This window comes from Blennius ocellaris, assembly GCF_963422515.1.
Source record: "Blennius ocellaris genome assembly, contig: SCAFFOLD_291, whole genome shotgun sequence".
In the NCBI taxonomy this organism is placed as follows: Eukaryota; Metazoa; Chordata; class Actinopteri; order Blenniiformes; family Blenniidae; genus Blennius; species Blennius ocellaris.
Window position 1 is genome coordinate 15399 of NW_027661852.1, and position 18838 is coordinate 34236.

General features: G+C 46.3%; 2 protein-coding genes across 2 annotated transcripts; both read right to left on the reverse strand.

Moving 5' to 3' along the window:
* Positions 1–1115: 1115 nt before the first annotated feature.
* On the reverse strand, positions 1116–16694 carry LOC308148716 (uncharacterized protein). Its single transcript, XM_080522223.1, has 10 exons — positions 16584–16694; positions 14349–14473; positions 13459–14272; positions 11274–11591; positions 9280–9303; positions 9023–9194; positions 8852–8937; positions 8698–8769; positions 7847–7977; positions 1116–1632 (listed from the first exon to the last, which is right to left on the reverse strand). Exons 2-10 carry the CDS (start codon positions 14458–14460, stop codon positions 1478–1480), a joined length of 1884 nt encoding a protein of 627 aa, XP_080378349.1. The 5' UTR covers positions 14461–14473; positions 16584–16694; the 3' UTR covers positions 1116–1477.
* A 472-nt stretch (positions 16695–17166) lies between these two features.
* On the reverse strand, positions 17167–18832 carry LOC308148717 (YTH domain-containing protein 1-like). Its single transcript, XM_080522224.1, has 5 exons — positions 18799–18832; positions 18685–18721; positions 18432–18497; positions 18163–18357; positions 17167–17437 (listed from the first exon to the last, which is right to left on the reverse strand). The coding sequence occupies exons 1-5, from the start codon at positions 18828–18830 to the stop codon at positions 17249–17251; spliced, it is 519 nt and encodes a 172-aa protein (XP_080378350.1). The 5' UTR covers positions 18831–18832; the 3' UTR covers positions 17167–17248.
* Positions 18833–18838: the final 6 nt, after the last annotated feature.

Here is an 18838-nt window from a genome sequence, read left to right on the forward strand (position 1 = left end):
TATCTACTGCATGTTCACTATATATGCAACAAAATACACTGGATGGTCGCAGATTGGACCACATTTGAGACACAACGTGAAGAAAATGTGATGTTCCAGGTTACACGGCAGTGTCAGTAGCACATATCTGATACAGACCTGATTTATTTCCACGTATGAATGAAGTTGTATTCATCCTCTTCCTGGTGAGGGAATGTTGGCAATCTGCTCTCATGCCTCCTCTGCCGTTTCCAGTTTGGTTGTTTGACATCAATTCTATCAAGATCGTCTCTCATGAATGTTGGACTTTAAACCTGCTGCTGCCTTGACAACTGAAAGAGGGGCTTTTTGGAGTGATATCAATATAAAGATGGACTTTGAGTCATTTTGCAGCTTGTTTGTCTGATCAGATTGTTCTACGACTTGAAATATTTTGTCTACGTTGTCCTGGAGGTAAATCTCACTCTTAAACTGAAGCTAACAGGAAGTGTGACATGATTTAGATTTGACAATGCTTCACAAGAACATCAACTTCAGTGCCCCCTGATTTACCTGTGATCTCACCGTGACCCCTGATTTACCTGTGACCTCACCGTGACCCCTGATTTACCTGTGACCTCACCATGACCCCTGATTTACCTGTGACCTCACAATGACCCCTGATTTACCCGTGACCTCACAGTGACCCCTGATTTACCTGTGACCTCACAATGACCCCTGATTTACCTGTGACCTCACCGTGACCCCTGATTTACCTGTGACCTCACCATGACCTCTGATTTACCTGTGACCTCACAGTGACCCCTGATTTACCTGTGACCTCACCGTGACCCCTGATTTACCTGTGACCTCACAATGACCCTTGATTTACCTGTGACCTCACAATGACCCCTGATTTACCTGTGACCTCACAATGACCCCTGATTTACCTGTGACCTCACAATGACCCCTGATTTACCCGTGACCTCAGTGACCCCTGATTTACCCGTGACCTCACCGTGACCCCTGATTTACCTGTGACCTCACAGTGACCCCTGATTTACCCGTGACCTCACAGTGACCCCTGATTTACCTGTGACCTCACAGTGACCCGATTTACCCGTGACCTCACAATGAAACTTCAAACTTTGAGAAGAAGCAAAATGTATTTATTTCAAAAATAGAAACATTTTCATGATAAAACTTAGTACTAAGTATTACACTTTCTGTGTGTGTGTGTGTGTGTGTGTGTGTGTGTGTGTGTGTGTGTGTGTGCGTCCTCCAGTTGGTCTGTCCTGGACGTGGCGTCATTGCAAGGGCGTGACTCATGAAAGAGGCATGGTCTCATGCTTTCTCGAGGGGGCGTGGCAGATTGTGAAGTGGGTCCATCAAAAGAAACCGATCCTAAAGGTTTTTTCATTGTAGAAATCGACACCAAAACAATGGGAGGAGTCCCTGTTGCCACGGCGAAGCTCTGTCTGTGTGATCTTCAATTCTTGACAGGAAGTGATGTCACTGCTCACGTGTCCAGGCCCTGTCTGCTCAGGAAGTCTTCGAGTGCACTCAGTCGCTCCACCAGCATCACGTCCAGGTCACAGTCATCATCGGAGCAGTGAACGTGGCGCCGCGCCGCCGCACGCTTCCTGGGTGCCATGGCAAAGGCAAGGCCCACCCCTACACACCAACATTGATCAGTGACAATCAGACACAGCCTCAACTGTTCATTCGCTACCTTCACACACAGTCTCAACTGTTCATTAACTACCTTCACACACAGCCTCAACTGTTCATTAGCTACCTTCAGTAACAATCTCAACTGTTCATTAGCTTCCTTCACACAGTCTCAACTGTTCATTAGCTACCTTCACACACAGTCTCAACTGTTCATTAACTACCTTCAGACACAGCCTCAACTGTTCATTCGCTACCTTCACACACAGTCTCAACTGTTCATTAACTACCTTCACACACAGCCTCAACTGTTCATTAGCTACCTTCAGACACAATCACAACTGTTCATTAGCTACCTTCACACACAGTCTCAACTGTTCATTAACTACCTTCACACACAGTCTCAACTGTTCATTAACTACCTTCACACACAGTCTCAACTGTTCATTAACTACCTTCAGACACAGCCTCAACTGTTCATTCGCTACCTTCACACACAGTCTCAACTGTTCATTAACTACCTTCACACACAGCCTCAACTGTTCATTAGCTACCTTCAGACACAATCACAACTGTTCATTAGCTACCTTCACACACAGTCTCAACTGTTCATTAACTACCTTCACACACAGCCTCAACTGTTCATTAGCTACCTTCAGACACAATCTCAACTGTTCATTAGCTACCTTCACAGTCTCAACTGTTCATTAGCTACGTTCACACACAGTGTCAACTGTTCATTAGCTACCTTCAGACACAATCACAACTGTTCATTAGCTACCTTTACACAGCCTCAACTGTTCATTAGCTACCTTCACACACAGTCTCAACTGTTCAACTACCTTCACACACAGTCTCAACTGTTCATTAGCTACCTTCAAACACAGTCTCAACTGTTCATTAGCTACCTTCAGACACAATCACAACTGTTCATTAGCTACCTTCAGACACAGTCTAAACTGTTCATTAACTACCTTCACACACAGTCTCAACTGTTCATTAACTACCTTCAGACACAGCCTCAACTGTTCATTCGCTACCTTCACACACAGTCTCAACTGTTCATTAACTACCTTCACACACAGCCTCAACTGTTCATTAGCTACCTTCAGACACAATCACAACTGTTCATTAGCTACCTTCACACACAGTCTCAACTGTTCATTAACTACCTTCACACACAGCCTCAACTGTTCATTAGCTACCTTCAGACACAATCTCAACTGTTCATTAGCTACCTTCACAGTCTCAACTGTTCATTAGCTACGTTCACACACAGTGTCAACTGTTCATTAGCTACCTTCAGACACAATCACAACTGTTCATTAGCTACCTTTACACAGCCTCAACTGTTCATTAGCTACCTTCACACACAGTCTCAACTGTTCAACTACCTTCACACACAGTCTCAACTGTTCATTAGCTACCTTCAAACACAGTCTCAACTGTTCATTCGCTACCTTCAGACACAGTCTCAACTGTTCATTCGCTACCTTCAGACACAGTCTCAACTGTTCATTCGCTACCTTCAGACACAGTCTCAACTGTTCATTAGCTACCTTCAGACACAGTCTCAACTGTTCATTAGCTACCTTCAGACACAGCCTCAACTGTTCATTAACTACCTTCAGACACAGTCTCAACTGTTCATTAGCTACCTTCAGACACAGTCTCAACTGTTCATTAACTACCTTCACACACAGCCTCAACTGTTCATTAGCTACCTTCAGACACAGCCTCAACTGTTCATTAACTACCTTCAGACAGTCTCAACTGTTCATTAGCTACCTTCAGACACAGCCTCAACTGTTCATTAACTACCTTCAGACACAGCCTCAACTGTTCATTAGCTACCTTCAAACAGTCTCAACTGTTCATTCGCTACCTTCAGACACAGTCTCAACTGTTCATTCGCTCCCTTCAGACACAGTCTCAACTGTTCATTCGCTACCTTCAGACACAGTCTCAACTGTTCATTAGCTACCTTCAGACACAGTCTCAACTGTTCATTAACTACCTTCACACACAGCCTCAACTGTTCATTAGCTACCTTCAGACACAGCCTCAACTGTTCATTAGCTACCTTCAGACAGTCTCAACTGTTCATTAGCTACCTTCAGACACAGCCTCAACTGTTCATTAACTACCTTCACACACAGCCTCAACTGTTCATTAGCTACCTTCAGACAATCTCAACTGTTCAACTACCTTCACACACAGTCTCAACTGTTCATTAGCTACCTTCACACACAGTCTCAACTGTTCATTAACTACCTTCACACACAGCCTCAACTGTTCATTAGCTACCTTCAGACACAATCTCAACTGTTCATTAACTACCTTCACACACAGTCTCAACTGTTCATTCGCTACCTTCAAACACAGTCTCAACTGTTCATTCGCTACCTTCAGACACAGTCTCAACTGTTCATTCGCTACCTTCAGACACAGCCTCAACTGTTCATTAACTACCTTCAGACACAGCCTCAACTGTTCATTAGCTACCTTCAAACACAGTCTCAACTGTTCATTCGCTACCTTCAGACACAGTCTCAACTGTTCATTCGCTACCTTCAGACACAGCCTCAACTGTTCATTAGCTACCTTCAGACAGTCTCAACTGTTCATTCGCTACCTTCAGACACAGTCTCAACAGTTCATTAGCTACCTTCAGACACAGTCTCAACTGTTCATTAACTACCTTCACACACAGCCTCAACTGTTCATTAGCTACCTTCAGACACAGCCTCAACTGTTCATTAGCTACCTTCAGACACAGCCTCAACTGTTCATTAGCTACCTTCAGACACAGCCTCAACTGTTCATTAACTACCTTCAGACACAGCCTCAACTGTTCATTAGCTACCTTCACACACAGCCTCAACTGTTCATTAGCTACCTTCACACACAGTCTCAACTGTTCATTAGCTACCTTCAAACACAGTCTCAACTGTTCATTAACTACCTTCACACACAGTCTCAACTGTTCATTAACTACCTTCACACACAGTCTCAACTGTTCATTAACTACCTTCACACACAGTCTCAACTGTTCATTAGCTACCTTCACACAGCCTCAACTGTTCATTAGCTACCTTCAGACACAATCTCAACTGTTCATTAGCTACCTTCACACAGTCTCAACTGTTCATTAGCTACCTTCACACAGTCTCAACTGTTCATTAGCTACCTTCACACACAGTCTCAACTGTTCATTAACTACCTTCACACACAGCCTCAACTGTTCATTAGCTACCTTCAGACACAATCTCAACTGTTCATTAGCTACCTTCACACAGTCTCAACTGTTCATTAGCTACCTTCACACACAGTCTCAACTGTTCATTAACTACCTTCACACACAGCCTCAACTGTTCATTAGCTACCTTCAGACACAATCTCAACTGTTCATTAGCTACCTTCACAGTCTCAACTGTTCATTAGCTACGTTCACACACAGTGTCAACTGTTCATTAGCTACCTTCAGACACAATCACAACTGTTCACTAGCTACCTTTACACAGCCTCAACTGTTCATTAGCTACCTTCACACACAGTCTCAACTGTTCATTAGCTACCTTCACACACAGTCTCAACTGTTCATTAGCTACCTTCACACACAGTCTCAACTGTTCATTAACTACCTTCACACACAGCCTCAACTGTTCATTAGCTACCTTCAGACACAATCTCAACTGTTCATTAGCTACCTTCAGACACAATCTCAACTGTTCATTAGCTACCTTCACACACAGTCTCAACTGTTCATTAGCTACCTTCACACACAGTCTCAACTATTCATTAGCTACCTTCACACACAGCCTCAACTGTTCATTAGCTACCTTCACACACAGTCTCAACTGTTCATTAACTACCTTCACACACAGCCTCAACTGTTCATTAGCTACCTTCAGACACAATCTCAACTGTTCATTAACTACCTTCACACACAGTCTCAACTGTTCATTAGCTACCTTCACACACAGTCTCAACTGTTCATTAGCTACCTTCACACACAGCCTCAACTGTTCATTAGCTACCTTCACACACAGTCTCAACTGTTCATTAACTACCTTCACACACAGTCTCAACTGTTCATTAGCTACCTTCACACACAGTCTCAACTGTTCATTAGCTACCTTCACACACAGTCTCAACTGTTCATTAACTACCTTCACACACAGCCTCAACTGTTCATTAGCTACCTTCAGACACAATCTCAACTGTTCATTAGCTACCTTCACACAGTCTCAACTGTTCATTAGCTACCTTCACACACAGTCTCAACTGTTCATTAACTACCTTCACACACAGCCTCAACTGTTCATTAGCTACCTTCAGACACAATCTCAACTGTTCATTAGCTACCTTCACAGTCTCAACTGTTCATTAGCTACGTTCACACACAGTGTCAACTGTTCATTAGCTACCTTCAGACACAATCACAACTGTTCACTAGCTACCTTTACACAGCCTCAACTGTTCATTAGCTACCTTCACACACAGTCTCAACTGTTCATTAGCTACCTTCACACACAGTCTCAACTGTTCATTAGCTACCTTCACACACAGTCTCAACTGTTCATTAACTACCTTCACACACAGCCTCAACTGTTCATTAGCTACCTTCAGACACAATCTCAACTGTTCATTAGCTACCTTCAGACACAATCTCAACTGTTCATTAGCTACCTTCACACACAGTCTCAACTGTTCATTAGCTACCTTCACACACAGTCTCAACTATTCATTAGCTACCTTCACACACAGCCTCAACTGTTCATTCGCTACCTTCACACACAGTCTCAACTGTTCATTAACTACCTTCACACACAGTCTCAACTGTTCATTAACTACCTTCACACACAGCCTCAACTGTTCATTAGCTACCTTCAGACACAATCTCAACTGTTCATTAACTACCTTCACACACAGTCTCAACTGTTCATTAGCTACCTTCACACAGTCTCAACTGTTCATTAGCTACCTTCACACACAGTCTCAACTGTTCATTAGCTACCTTCACACACAGTCTCAACTGTTCATTAGCTACCTTCACACACAGCCTCAACTGTTCATTAGCTACCTTCACACACAGTCTCAACTGTTCATTAACTACCTTCACACACAGTCTCAACTGTTCATTAGCTACCTTCACACACAGTCTCAACTGTTCATTAACTACCTTCACACACAGTCTCAACTGTTCATTAGCTACCTTCACACACAGTCTCAACTGTTCATTAATTACCTTCACACACAGTCTCAACTGTTCATTAGCTACCTTCACACACAGCCTCAACTGTTCATTAACTACCTTCACACACAGCCTCAACTGTTCATTTACCTTCACACAAAGTCTCAACTGTTCATTTACCTTCACACAAAGTCTCAACTGTTCATTTACCTTCACACACAGTCTCAACTGTTCATTAGCTACCTTCACAGTCTCAACTGTTCATTAGCTACGTTCACACAGTGTCAACTGTTCATTAGCTACCTTCAGACACAATCACAACTGTTCATTAGCTACCTTTACACAGCCTCAACTGTTCATTAGCTACCTTCACACACAGTCTCAACTGTTCATTAGCTACCTTCACACACAGTCTCAACTGTTCATTAACTACCTTCACACACAGCCTCAACTGTTCATTAACTACCTTCACACACAGCCTCAACTGTTCATTAACTACCTTCACACACAGTCTCAACTGTTCATTAGCTACCTTCACACACAGTCTCAACTGTTCATTAATTACCTTCACACACAGTCTCAACTGTTCATTAGCTACCTTCACACACAGCCTCAACTGTTCATTAACTACCTTCACACACAGCCTCAACTGTTCATTTACCTTCACACAAAGTCTCAACAGTTCATTTACCTTCACACAAAGTCTCAACTGTTCATTTACCTTCACACACAGTCTCAACTGTTCATTAGCTACCTTCACAGTCTCAACTGTTCATTAGCTACGTTCACACAGTGTCAACTGTTCATTAGCTACCTTCAGACACAATCACAACTGTTCATTAGCTACCTTTACACAGCCTCAACTGTTCATTAGCTACCTTCACACACAGTCTCAACTGTTCATTAGCTACCTTCACACACAGTCTCAACTGTTCATTAACTACCTTCACACACAGCCTCAACTGTTCATGAACTACCTTCACACACAGTCTCAACTGTTCTTTAGCTACATTCAAACACCTTGCAGCTTCTTTCTCTTTCTGGGTTGGGTGAAATCCGGAAAGAGGAGGAGTCTGCGTCTCTTCTGTTGGCCAATCAGCAGTAGGGATCCATCCTTCTCCCGAGGTTCCTCAAAGATGGTCTCCAAACTCCTGTTTAGAAATGCAAAGCATGCTGGGAACTTTTCTATGTCTATAAATAGGCACAAAACACGTGTTTACCTGATGACATTTTGTAGTTCTACATGTTGGTACAGGCTGATTGAAGTCCTACATGTTGGTATAGGCTATTTATAGTTATCACCTGCTAGTACAGGCCGATTGAAGTTTTACCTGTTGGTACAGGCTGATTGTGGTTTTTAACTGTTGGTACAGATTGACTGTAGTTTTTACCTGTTTGTAGAGGTTGATTGTAGTTTTTACTGATTGTTACAGGCTGATTGAAGTTTTTACCAATTGTTACAGGCTGATTGTAGGTTTTACCTGTTTGTAGAGGTTGATTGTAGTTTTTACCAATTGTTACAGGCTGATTGTAGTTTTTACCAATTATTACAGGCTGATTGTAGTTTTTACCTGTCTGTAGAGGTTGATTGTAGTTCTTACCGATTGCTACAGGCTGATTGTAGTTCTTACCGATTTTTACAGGGTGATTGTAGTTCTTACCTATTGTTACAGGGTGATTGTAGTTCTTACCTATTGTTACAGGCTGATTGTAGTTCTTACCTATTGTTACAGGCTGATTGTTGTTCTTACCTATTGTTACAGGCTGATTGTAGTTTTTACCGATTGTTACAGGCTGATTGTCGTTCTTACCTATTGTTACAGGCTGATTGTAGTTTTTACCGATTGTTGTAGGCTGATTGTCGTTCTTACCTGTTGGCAGAGGGGGATTTGTAGTTCTTGTTGGTGTAAATCTCCTCCAAGCTGAACTCCTTTTTCTTCAATCTAAAAAAAGACATGTTATTTAACTCCTTATATCTGCACATATGAATTTTTTGTGTGGTTCTGTTGTTCCATGAATCTTAACCTTTTGATTTTTGGCAGGCCCATTGGGGTGAGCAGTGTTTCTCGTGGTGATGCCCGGCGGATTCGAATCTGTGACACTCGTTTCCTCTGTTGGAAGGCAACACGTTCTTTTTGCATTGGAACAATTCAAAACGAATATCAACATGTGTGATTGGAGCTAACTAAAGTTCACCTCTCGATTGGTGCTGGGAAACTGGACGCTGGCTGCCGATTGGACAGCAGACGATGGGGCACACAGCCCATTGGCGAGACATGCAGCGAGGGCTCGTCCACCAAGGAGGTGGACGGGGTGAGCACCGTGATTGGCCCGCCTCCTCTGCTGTCGCCGGGCAGAAACCCACGGGCTTTAACAAATATCAAATCAGAAAATTAAACCCCGTTTTTATTGGAGAAGAAAGGGCAAGACATGAATGATCGCTCCTTCAGTACCTGAGTTTCACCGTCTGAACGTAACTGTGAAGACAGGAAATGGAAGAGATTACCGGCTTGTGGCCATCTGTTAGGGGAAGGCTTCATTTCATAGTGCCACCTGCTGGCTTTGTCTATTTTTTTAATATTGTTTGACTTTATGTATGTATGTATGTTTATAAATGCTTAAAGTCAATAAAAAGATTTGAATAATGAATTCATCTCTTCATCATTAGCTCATTCGTATGTTCATTAGTTCATGCATTAATTAATTCATCTTTTCTTCAGCCATTCATTCAATAGTTCATTTGTTTGTCCATTCATTAGTTCATCCATTCATTCATTAATTCATTTATATGTTCATTAATTCTTCCGTTCATTCAGTCATCATTTGTTCATTCATTAGTTGTTCATCCTTTCATTCATCTGTTCATCGATTTGTCCATTTATTCATCTGTTTAACCATCCATTCATTTATTAATTCATGCAATCATCCATCTATTAATTAATCTGTCCATTCATGTGCCGATCATCCCTTCCATCATTAAATATCTCATTAGTTCATCTATTCCTCTTCTTAACCATTTAGTCATCAAGAGATCCAGACAACTCTGTCCTCCGCAACTTCCTCCCACTCTTCTGGCCCAGCGGTCTCTGTGACACTGTGACACTGTGACACTCCACACTGTGACACTGTGACACTCCACACTGTGACACTCCACACTGTGACACTGTGACACTCCACACTGTGACACTCCACACTGTGACACTCCACACTGTGACACTGTGACACTCCACACTGTGACACTCCACACTGTGACACTGTGACACTCCACACTGTGACACTCCACACTGTGACACTGTGACACTCCACACTGTGACACTCCACACTGTGACACTCCACACTGTGACACTGTGACACTCCACACTGTGACACGCCACACTGTGACACTCCACACTGTGACACTCCACACTGTGACAGTGTGACACTCCACACTGTGACACTCCACACTGTGACACTCCACACTGTGACAGTGTGACACTCCACACTGTGACACTGTGACACTCCACACTGTGACACTCCACACTGTGACAGTGTGACACTCCACACTATGACACTCCACACTGTGACAGAGTGACATTCCACACTGTGACAGTGTGACACTCCAGTGTGACACTCCACAGTGTGACAGTATGACACTCCACACTGTGACAGTGTGACACTCCAGAGTGACACTCCACACTGTGACACTCAACAGTGTGACAGTATGACACTCCAGAGTGACACTCCACAGTGGCACTCCACAGTGTGACACTCCAATGTGACACTCCACAGTGTGACAGTATGACACTCCACAGTATGACACTTCAGAGTGTGACCCTCCACAGTGACACTCCAGAGTGACAATATGACACTCCACAGTGTGACAATCCTGTGTGACACTCCAATGTGACACTCCAGAGTGACAGTATGACACTCCACAGTGACAATATGACACTCCAGAGTGACCCTCCACAGTGCTACACTCCACAGTGCGACACTCCAGTGTGACAATATGACACTCCAGTGTGTATGACGCTCCAGTGTGACGCTCCAGTGTGACACTCTACAGTGTGACAATCCAACACTCCAGAGGGACACTCCAGTGTGACACTCCACAGTCTGACACTCCACAGTGACAGTATGACGCTCCATTGTGACACTCCAGTCTGACACTCTACAGTCTGACAGTGTGATGCTCCACAGTGTGACGCTCCAGTGTGACGCTCTACAGTGTGACACTCTACAGTGTGACACTCCACAGTGTGACACTCCACAGTGTGACAATATGACACTCCACAGTATGACACTCCAATGTGACACTCCAGAGTGACACTCCACAGTGTGACAATCCACAGTGACACTCCAGAGTGTGACAGTATGACGCTCCAGAGTGACAGTATGACACTCCAGAGTGACACTCTACAGTATAACACTCCACAGTGTGACACCCCTGATACACATAAAGACTCACCAGTGGTCAGCACTCAGACTGGGTGAGGCAGTGCGGTCCTTCAGTGGTCGGGGAGGGGGGGGGTAAGCTCCGCCTCTCACTGCATCGAGCACAGCGCCCACGGCGGCCGCTGACAGGCGCAGCATGGGGGCGGGGCTAAAGTTCCAGCCTGAGCTCAGCCACATGTGAGCAGTGCTGTGATTGGAGCAGGAGGAAACAGGAGGCGTCTGCTCAGAGAAGCACCATTGGCTGGGTGAGAGAGTGAAGGCTTCTGATTGGCTGTGGGTCCAACGACTCAGGGCCGAATGATTAGGGTGCAAGGTATGCTGGGAGTGGGATCTGGAAAGGAATGAAAACAAATGTTTAAAGCTGGAAACACAAAGGTCTAATAAAGCCCCACCACCCTTCAGGTGACAGGCAGCTTCAGTCACCGTTCCAGGTCTATGTGGAGGTCATCAGGGCCCCCGTCCTCCATGTTCTAGTCTCTCCCTGCTTCAACACACCTGAATCTAATGATGAGGTCATCACCAAGGTTGTGAAGAAGCCCAATAAGGAGCCCCTCATTACAATCAGGTGTGTTGAACTGGGAGGAGCTAAACCCTGCAGGACCGTAGGACCCAAACCTCCACATAGACCTGAAACAATAGAATCTGTATCTCCAAATAGATCTGAAAACAGTAGAACCTGAACCTCCACATAGACCTGAAATAGTAGATCGAGAGATGTCTATGGAGGTTCATATTCTACGGTTTTGTGTCTATGTGGGGGTTCATTACTACTGTTCCAGGTCTATGTGCAGGTTCAGGTTCTACTGTTTCAGGTCTATGTGGAACATCGAGTTCTACTGTTTCAGGTCTATGTGGGGGTCAGGTTCTACTGTTTCAGGTCTATGTGGAACGTCGAGTTCTACTGTTTCAGGTCTATGTGGGGGTCATGTTCTACTGTTTCAGGTCTATGTGGAACGTCGAGTTCTACTGTTTCAGGTCTATGTGGAATATCGAGTTCTACTGTTTCAGGTCTATGTGAGGGTCATGTTCTACTGTTTCAGGTCTATGTGGAACGTCGAGTTCTACTGTTTCAGGTCTATGTGGAATGTCGAGTTCTACTGTTTCAGGTCTATGTAGAACATCGAGTTCTACTGTTTCAGGTCTATGTGGGGGTCATGTTCTACTGTTTCAGGTCTATGTGGAACGTCGAGTTCTACTGTTTCAGGTCTATGTGGAATGTCGAGTTCTACTGTTTCAGGTCTATGTGGAACATCGAGTTCTACCGTTTCAGGTCTATGTGGGGTCATGTTCTACTGTTTCAGGTCTATGTGGAATGTCGAGTTCTACTGTTTCAGGTCTATGTGGAATATCGAGTTCTACTGTTTCAGGTCTATGTGGGGGTCATGTTCTACTGTTTCAGGTCTATGTGGAACGTCGAGTTCTACTGTTTCAGGTCTATGTGGAACATCGAGTTCTACTGTTTCAGGTCTATGTGGGGTCATGTTCTACTGTTTCAGGTCTATGTGGAATGTCGAGTTCTACTGTTTCAGGTCTATGTGGAACGTCGAGTTCTACTGTTTCAGGTCTATGTGGAACATAGAGTTCTACTGTTTCAGGTCTATGTGGGGTCATGTTCTACTGTTTCAGGTCTATGTGGAACATCGAGTTCTACTGTTTCAGGTCTATGTGGAACATCGAGTTCTACTGTTTCAGGTCTATGTGGGGTCATGTTCTACTGTTTCAGGTCTATGTGGAATGTCGAGTTCTACTGTTTCAGGTCTATGTGGAATATCGAGTTCTACTGTTTCAGGTCTATGTGGGGGTCATGTTCTACTGTTTCAGGTCTATGTGGAACGTCGAGTTCTACTGTTTCAGGTCTAAATTGAACATCGAGTTCTACTGTTTCAGGTCTATGTGGAACATCGAGTTCTACTGTTTCAGGTCTATGTGGGGTCATGTTCTACTGTTTCAGGTCTATGTGGAATGTCGAGTTCTACTGTTTCAGGTCTATGTGGAACGTCGAGTTCTACTGTTTCAGGTCTATGTGGAACATAGAGTTCTACTGTTTCAGGTCTATGTGGGGGTCAGGTTCTACTGTTTCAGGTCTATGTGGAACGTCGAGTTCTACTGTTTCAGGTCTATGTGGAACATCGAGTTCTACTGTTTTAGGCCTATGCAGGTTCAGCGATGAAGCTTTTGAAGATGACGATGGTCTTCACCTGAGGAGCAGCAGTGGTGTTGCATAGCCGTTTGTTGTCATGACGACACTGTTGGTGTCCTCTGATTGTACACCTCCACCCTCCTCTCTCCTCCTATGGGTGGGCTGGAGGAAGGTGTGCAGCGTGAGGAGGTGCTCTTCCTCTTCGTCTGCACCTCGTGTGAAGGAGACTGCCATTCTGCCAACAAACCTTCCCTCCTCCTCCCCCACCCCTCCTCCTCCTCCTGCTCCTCCTCCTCCTCTGTGGACGACGCCTGGCTCCCCTCTACTGCACTCCGGCCTGTCGGATGAGGAGGAGCAGCAGGAGGTGACAGGTACTGTGGGGGTAAAGGTGGGGGGAGGTACATCTGGAGCTATTCCTCCTCTCCGTTTCCTCCTCTTCCTCCTCCTGCTGCTCCTCTCCAGTGAATCCAGACGACGGCCCAGAGAGGCTAAAGTTCCTCGCAGGAGGCGCCGCACCTCCAACCGGTGAGCTGCCAAGAGGCGGGTCAAGATGGAGGAGCAGGGGCAACAGACAGGAGGAGGAGGAGGAGGAAGAGGAGGCGGGCAGGCGGTTAGAGGAACACAAGGAGAATCAAGAAAGACTGAAGGACTAAGGAGGGAGGAGGGCGGTGGAAGAAGAACAGCAGAGGAGGAGGTGTGAGGATGAAGAGGAGCCGATGAAGAGGAGGAGGTGTGAGATGAACCTGAAAGAAGTGATATAGAGGGTGAAATCGAGAGAGCAGGAGAAGGTGGAGGACAGGAAGGAGGGGGGGGACAGGAAGGGGAGGTGCATGAAGGAGGGGGATGACGAGGTGGAGCAGGAGCAGGAGCTCCTGTAGGATGAAAAATAAGCTGTTACTCTGTAAACATGTAAACATCAAAGAAAAACAACAACAAACACCCACACACCTGCCTGCGTCCTCATATCTTCAGCCAATGAGAGGAGAGGGGGAAGGACAACTGCTGGAAGGCCTTGTCCCCTGACACAACCCTCGTTCAATGGCAGAGGTTGAGACAGCATCGCAAAGACTGAGCTGGAGGGAGACAGAGGGAGACGGAGAGAGAGAGAGAGAGAGAGAGAGAGAGACAGAGGGAGACAGAGAGAGAGAGAGAGAGAGACAGAGACAGAGGGAGAGAGAGACAGAGGGAGACAGAGAGAGGGAGAGAGAGACAGAGGGAGACAGAGAGAGAGAGAGACAGAGGGAGACAGAGAGAGGGAGAGAGAGACAGAGGGAGACAGAGAGAGAGAGAGACAGAGGGAGACAGAGAGAGAGGGAGAGACAGACAGACAGAGGGAGACAGGGAGACAGAGAGAGAGGGAGAGAGAGAGAGACAGAGAGAGAGGGAGAGAGAGACAGAGGGAGACAGAGACAGGGAGAGAGAGACAGAGGGAGACAGAGAGAGAGAGACAGAGGGAGAGAGAGATAGAGAGAGAGGGAGACAGAGAGAGAGAGGGATAGAGAGAGAGGGAGAGAGATAGAGACAGAGGGAGACAGAGAGAGAGGGAGACAGAGAGGGACAGAGAGAGAGAGAGAGAGAGAGGGAGACAGAGGGAGAGAGAGAGAGACAGAGGGAGAGAGAGAGAGAGACAGAGGGAGACAGAGAGAGGGAGACAGAGAGAGAGAGAGAGAGACAGTGAGAGAGGGAGACAGAGAGAGAGGGAGAGAGAGACAGAGGGAGACAGAGAGGGAGGGAGAGAGAGACAGAGGGAGACAGAGAGAGAGGGAGACAGAGAGAGAGAGAGAGAGAGATAGAGAGAGGGAGACAGAGAGAGAGGGAGACAGAGAGCGAGGGAGACAGAGAGGGAGGGAGAGAGAGACAGAGGGAGAGAGAGACAGAGTGAGGGAGACAGGTCATGAACAACAAAACATAACACGTAGACTTGGACAATTCACTTTCCATAACATGTTGTGAGATTTCACCCACCTGCTGATCTCGTCTAGTGGCTTTATATCAAAAATAACGGTTCTATAAAGGTTCTGAGGTTCCTATAATGGCTCTGGGGATTCTATAAAGGTTCTGAGGTTCCTATAATGGCTCTGGGGGGTTCTATAAAGGTTCTGAGGTTCCTATAATGGCTCTGGGGGGTTCTATAAAGGTTCTGGGGGTTCTATAAAGGTTCTGAGGGTCATATAAAGGCTCTAGGGGGTTCTGTAAAGATTCTGAGGGTCCTATAATGGCTCTGGGGGGGGGTTCTATAAAGGTTCTGAGGTTCCTATAACGATTCTGGGGGTTCTATAAAGGTTCTGAGGTTCCTATAATGGCTCTGGAGGGTTCTATAAAGGTTCTGATGGTCCTATATAATATTCTGAGGGTCCCATAAAAGGCTCTGGGGGGTTCTATAATGGTTCTGGGGGGTTCTATAAAGGTTCTGAGGTTCCTATAATGGCTCTGGGGGGTTCTATAAAGGTTCTGAGGGTCATATACAGGCTCTAGGGGGTTCTGTAAAGATTCTGAAGGTCCTACAATGGCTCTGGGGGGGTTCTATAAAGGTTCTGAGGTTCCTATAACGATTCTGGGGGTTCTATAAAGGTTCTGAGGTTCCTATAAAGGTTCTGAGGGTCATATAAAGGCTCTAGGGGGTTCTGTAAAGATTCTGAAGGTCCTATAATGGCTCTGGGGGGTTCTATAAAGGTTCTGGGGGGTTCTATACAGGTTCTGCGGGTCATATAAAGGCTATAGGGGGTTCTGTAAAGATTCTGAGGGTCCCATAAAAGGCTCTGGGGGGTTCTATAACGGTTCTGAGGCACTCTCTGTGGGTTATATAAAGGTTCTGAGGAGTTCTATATAGGTTCTGAGGGATTCTGTATAAGTAATGGGGGTCCTATAAAGGTTCTGAGCGCTCTATATAGGTCCTATAACGGTTCTGAGGGGTCCTATAGATTCTGAGGGTCCTATATAGGTTCTCTAAAGGTTCTGAAGGGTCCTATATAGGCTCTGGGGGGGTTCTATAGATTCTGAGGGTCCTATATAGGTTCTCCAAAGGTTCTGAAGGGTCCTATATAGGTTCTGGAGGCACCGTAAAGGGAGGATAAACCGGGTCTCGGGGAACGAGCTAACGACGGCTAGCCACCGAATGAGGCTCACAGTGCGGTCAAACCGGGACGAACCGGGACGAACCGGGCAGTCCACGGCTCTGTTTACCTGCTTGTCGCCCCGCCACGTCGGTCCGGTCCGTTAACTCCTCCGAAATGTCATTTTACAGGCGAACACACCGACGACGGTCCACCCGGTCACTGCGGAAGGATTTCCGGTACCGACCGGAAATACAAGCTTTTCAAAGTAAAAGCCGTTTGTACAGCATACATCAGATTACACATCAACTCTAAGCGGCGGCAGAACACAAGTTATCCTCAGTGGACATCAAATCACGTGACTCTAGTTTAGCATCAAAACACACACAGATTAATTGAAACACGCCACGATGAGAAGCAAGTTGGCTGATTGGAGTTGAGTCCACAAAAACATTGGCACACGCACACACTCCTGTAGTTAGGGTGTTAGGCTCCACCCACTGTAGCCATCAGTCTCAGGATTGGCTAGAATTCTTCCATAAGTCAATGTGCTGAGGTGAGTTATTGCTGACAAAGCAAGCGCCTGGTCAATCAGCTGGTCACCATGCCAACCGCCTGCTCTGGCCAGTTGGAGGCAGGAGGGAAAATTAGGGGGAGGAATTGTTTTGGTCAGTGGTCAAAGTAAGAGCGTCCATGAAACTTGTGAATTGTTCAGGTTTTATTTTGACGATTTCTACTAATAACATAAAAACAGACGGCGCCTCGTGCTTCAGCAGAGCAGGTGACATCATCAGGTTAGCGGCGGTAGCGTCCCCTCTCTTTATCCCTCTCACGGTCCCTGTCACGATCTCTGGCCCGCTCCCTCTCCCGGTCTCGCCGGGGTCCGCCGCGCTCGCGGTCCCGCTGCCGCTCGCGCTCTCTGCGGCTGCTCACCACCGCCTGCGTTCGCCGCAAGAAGTCGTCCACCCGCATGTCGTAGTCGTGCTGCACAACGGGATAAAGGAGACGGTGAGACGAGTGGGGGAGGAGGGGACAGGGTGGGTGGTGTAAAGCAGTGTTTTTCAACCACTGCGCCGCGGCACACTGGTGTTCCACGAGATCTCGTCAGGTGAGCCGTGGGAAATGATCCCATTTCACTTTTTTTTCTAAAAAACATTTGCTCTCACAGCTGACAGTGTTGCAGAGTAATCATGTATAAATACTCTTCACCACTAGATGGCAGCACAGAACTTTGCAGGTGAAATGGAAAGTGTTAGACGTCAGTGTGGTTCATCTCCACCTCCTGCTCCCATCTTGTATCAAAGTACTGTGTCAGTGACAGTGATGGAGAAGTTTTTGAAAAGGATTTGAACTCTGAACTACACATGTTGGTGTTTGTCTGTCTTGTCTGAGTGGGTAAAGATAAAAAAAAGAAATTGGGAAATAGTTTTTTTTTCTGTATTTACTTGATTCCTGTTGATAAAACTTTGATGAGAAAGACTTTATATTGTTAATAGAGGCTACAGAGTTTAAAATGTTAACATTTTCGGGTGGTGGTGTGCCTCCAGATTTTACCAAACAAAAAAGTGTGCCCCGGCTCAAAAAAGGTTGAAAAACACTGGTGTAAAGGACGGGACACAGGGGGTAGAGAGGATGGGACGAGGTGGGTGGAGAGGACAGGTCAAAGTGGGTGTGGAAAGGACGGGACAGGGGGGGGGGGGAGGGCTCACCGGGCTGGAGGTGAAGGCGCGGTGCTGCTGCGCCCGCTGCTTGTCTCTGAAACGAGGGGGCGGAGCCTCGTGTGGCGGCAGCGGCGCGTGGTGGTGGTGGTGGTGGTGGTAGGCCTGGTGGGGGGGCGGAGGCGGGTGGCTGTGGTGGTAATAAGGGGGGTGGTGGGGGGGCGGCTGCTCCACGCCGGGGTACGCCTGCAGACAAGAGGCACAACAATGACCTCACAGTGACGTCATGGGGCGACGTCGGCGTGAATGAAGAGTGATACCAGAGTCTGCCAAGGAGTCGGCGGCCCAACGCTGTGGTGGTAGTCCCTCATGTAGTCACTGTAGGACTGAAACACAACCTTACCAACAGGCTACATATAGAGGATATACACTGCGCTTCTGCAAACGGGGTCGGAGGCCACGGAGAATCTCGGCAGAGGTTGGAGGCTATTAAAAACTGCGTATGGAGTCCATGTGGGGCCTAAATCTTGTTAACGACCACTGCACACATCCATGTTCACATCGTGGACTCACCCCATTGAGGAAAACGTCTCTTCGCACGCTTGAAAATCTTCTGTGAACAAAAAAAACAAACCCCATCAACATCAGCAAGTCTTCAACCCAATGTGTCCACCTGCCTGGCCTCACCTGTCCACCGGCTGACTCCGCAGGTCCTGCATGAACCCTG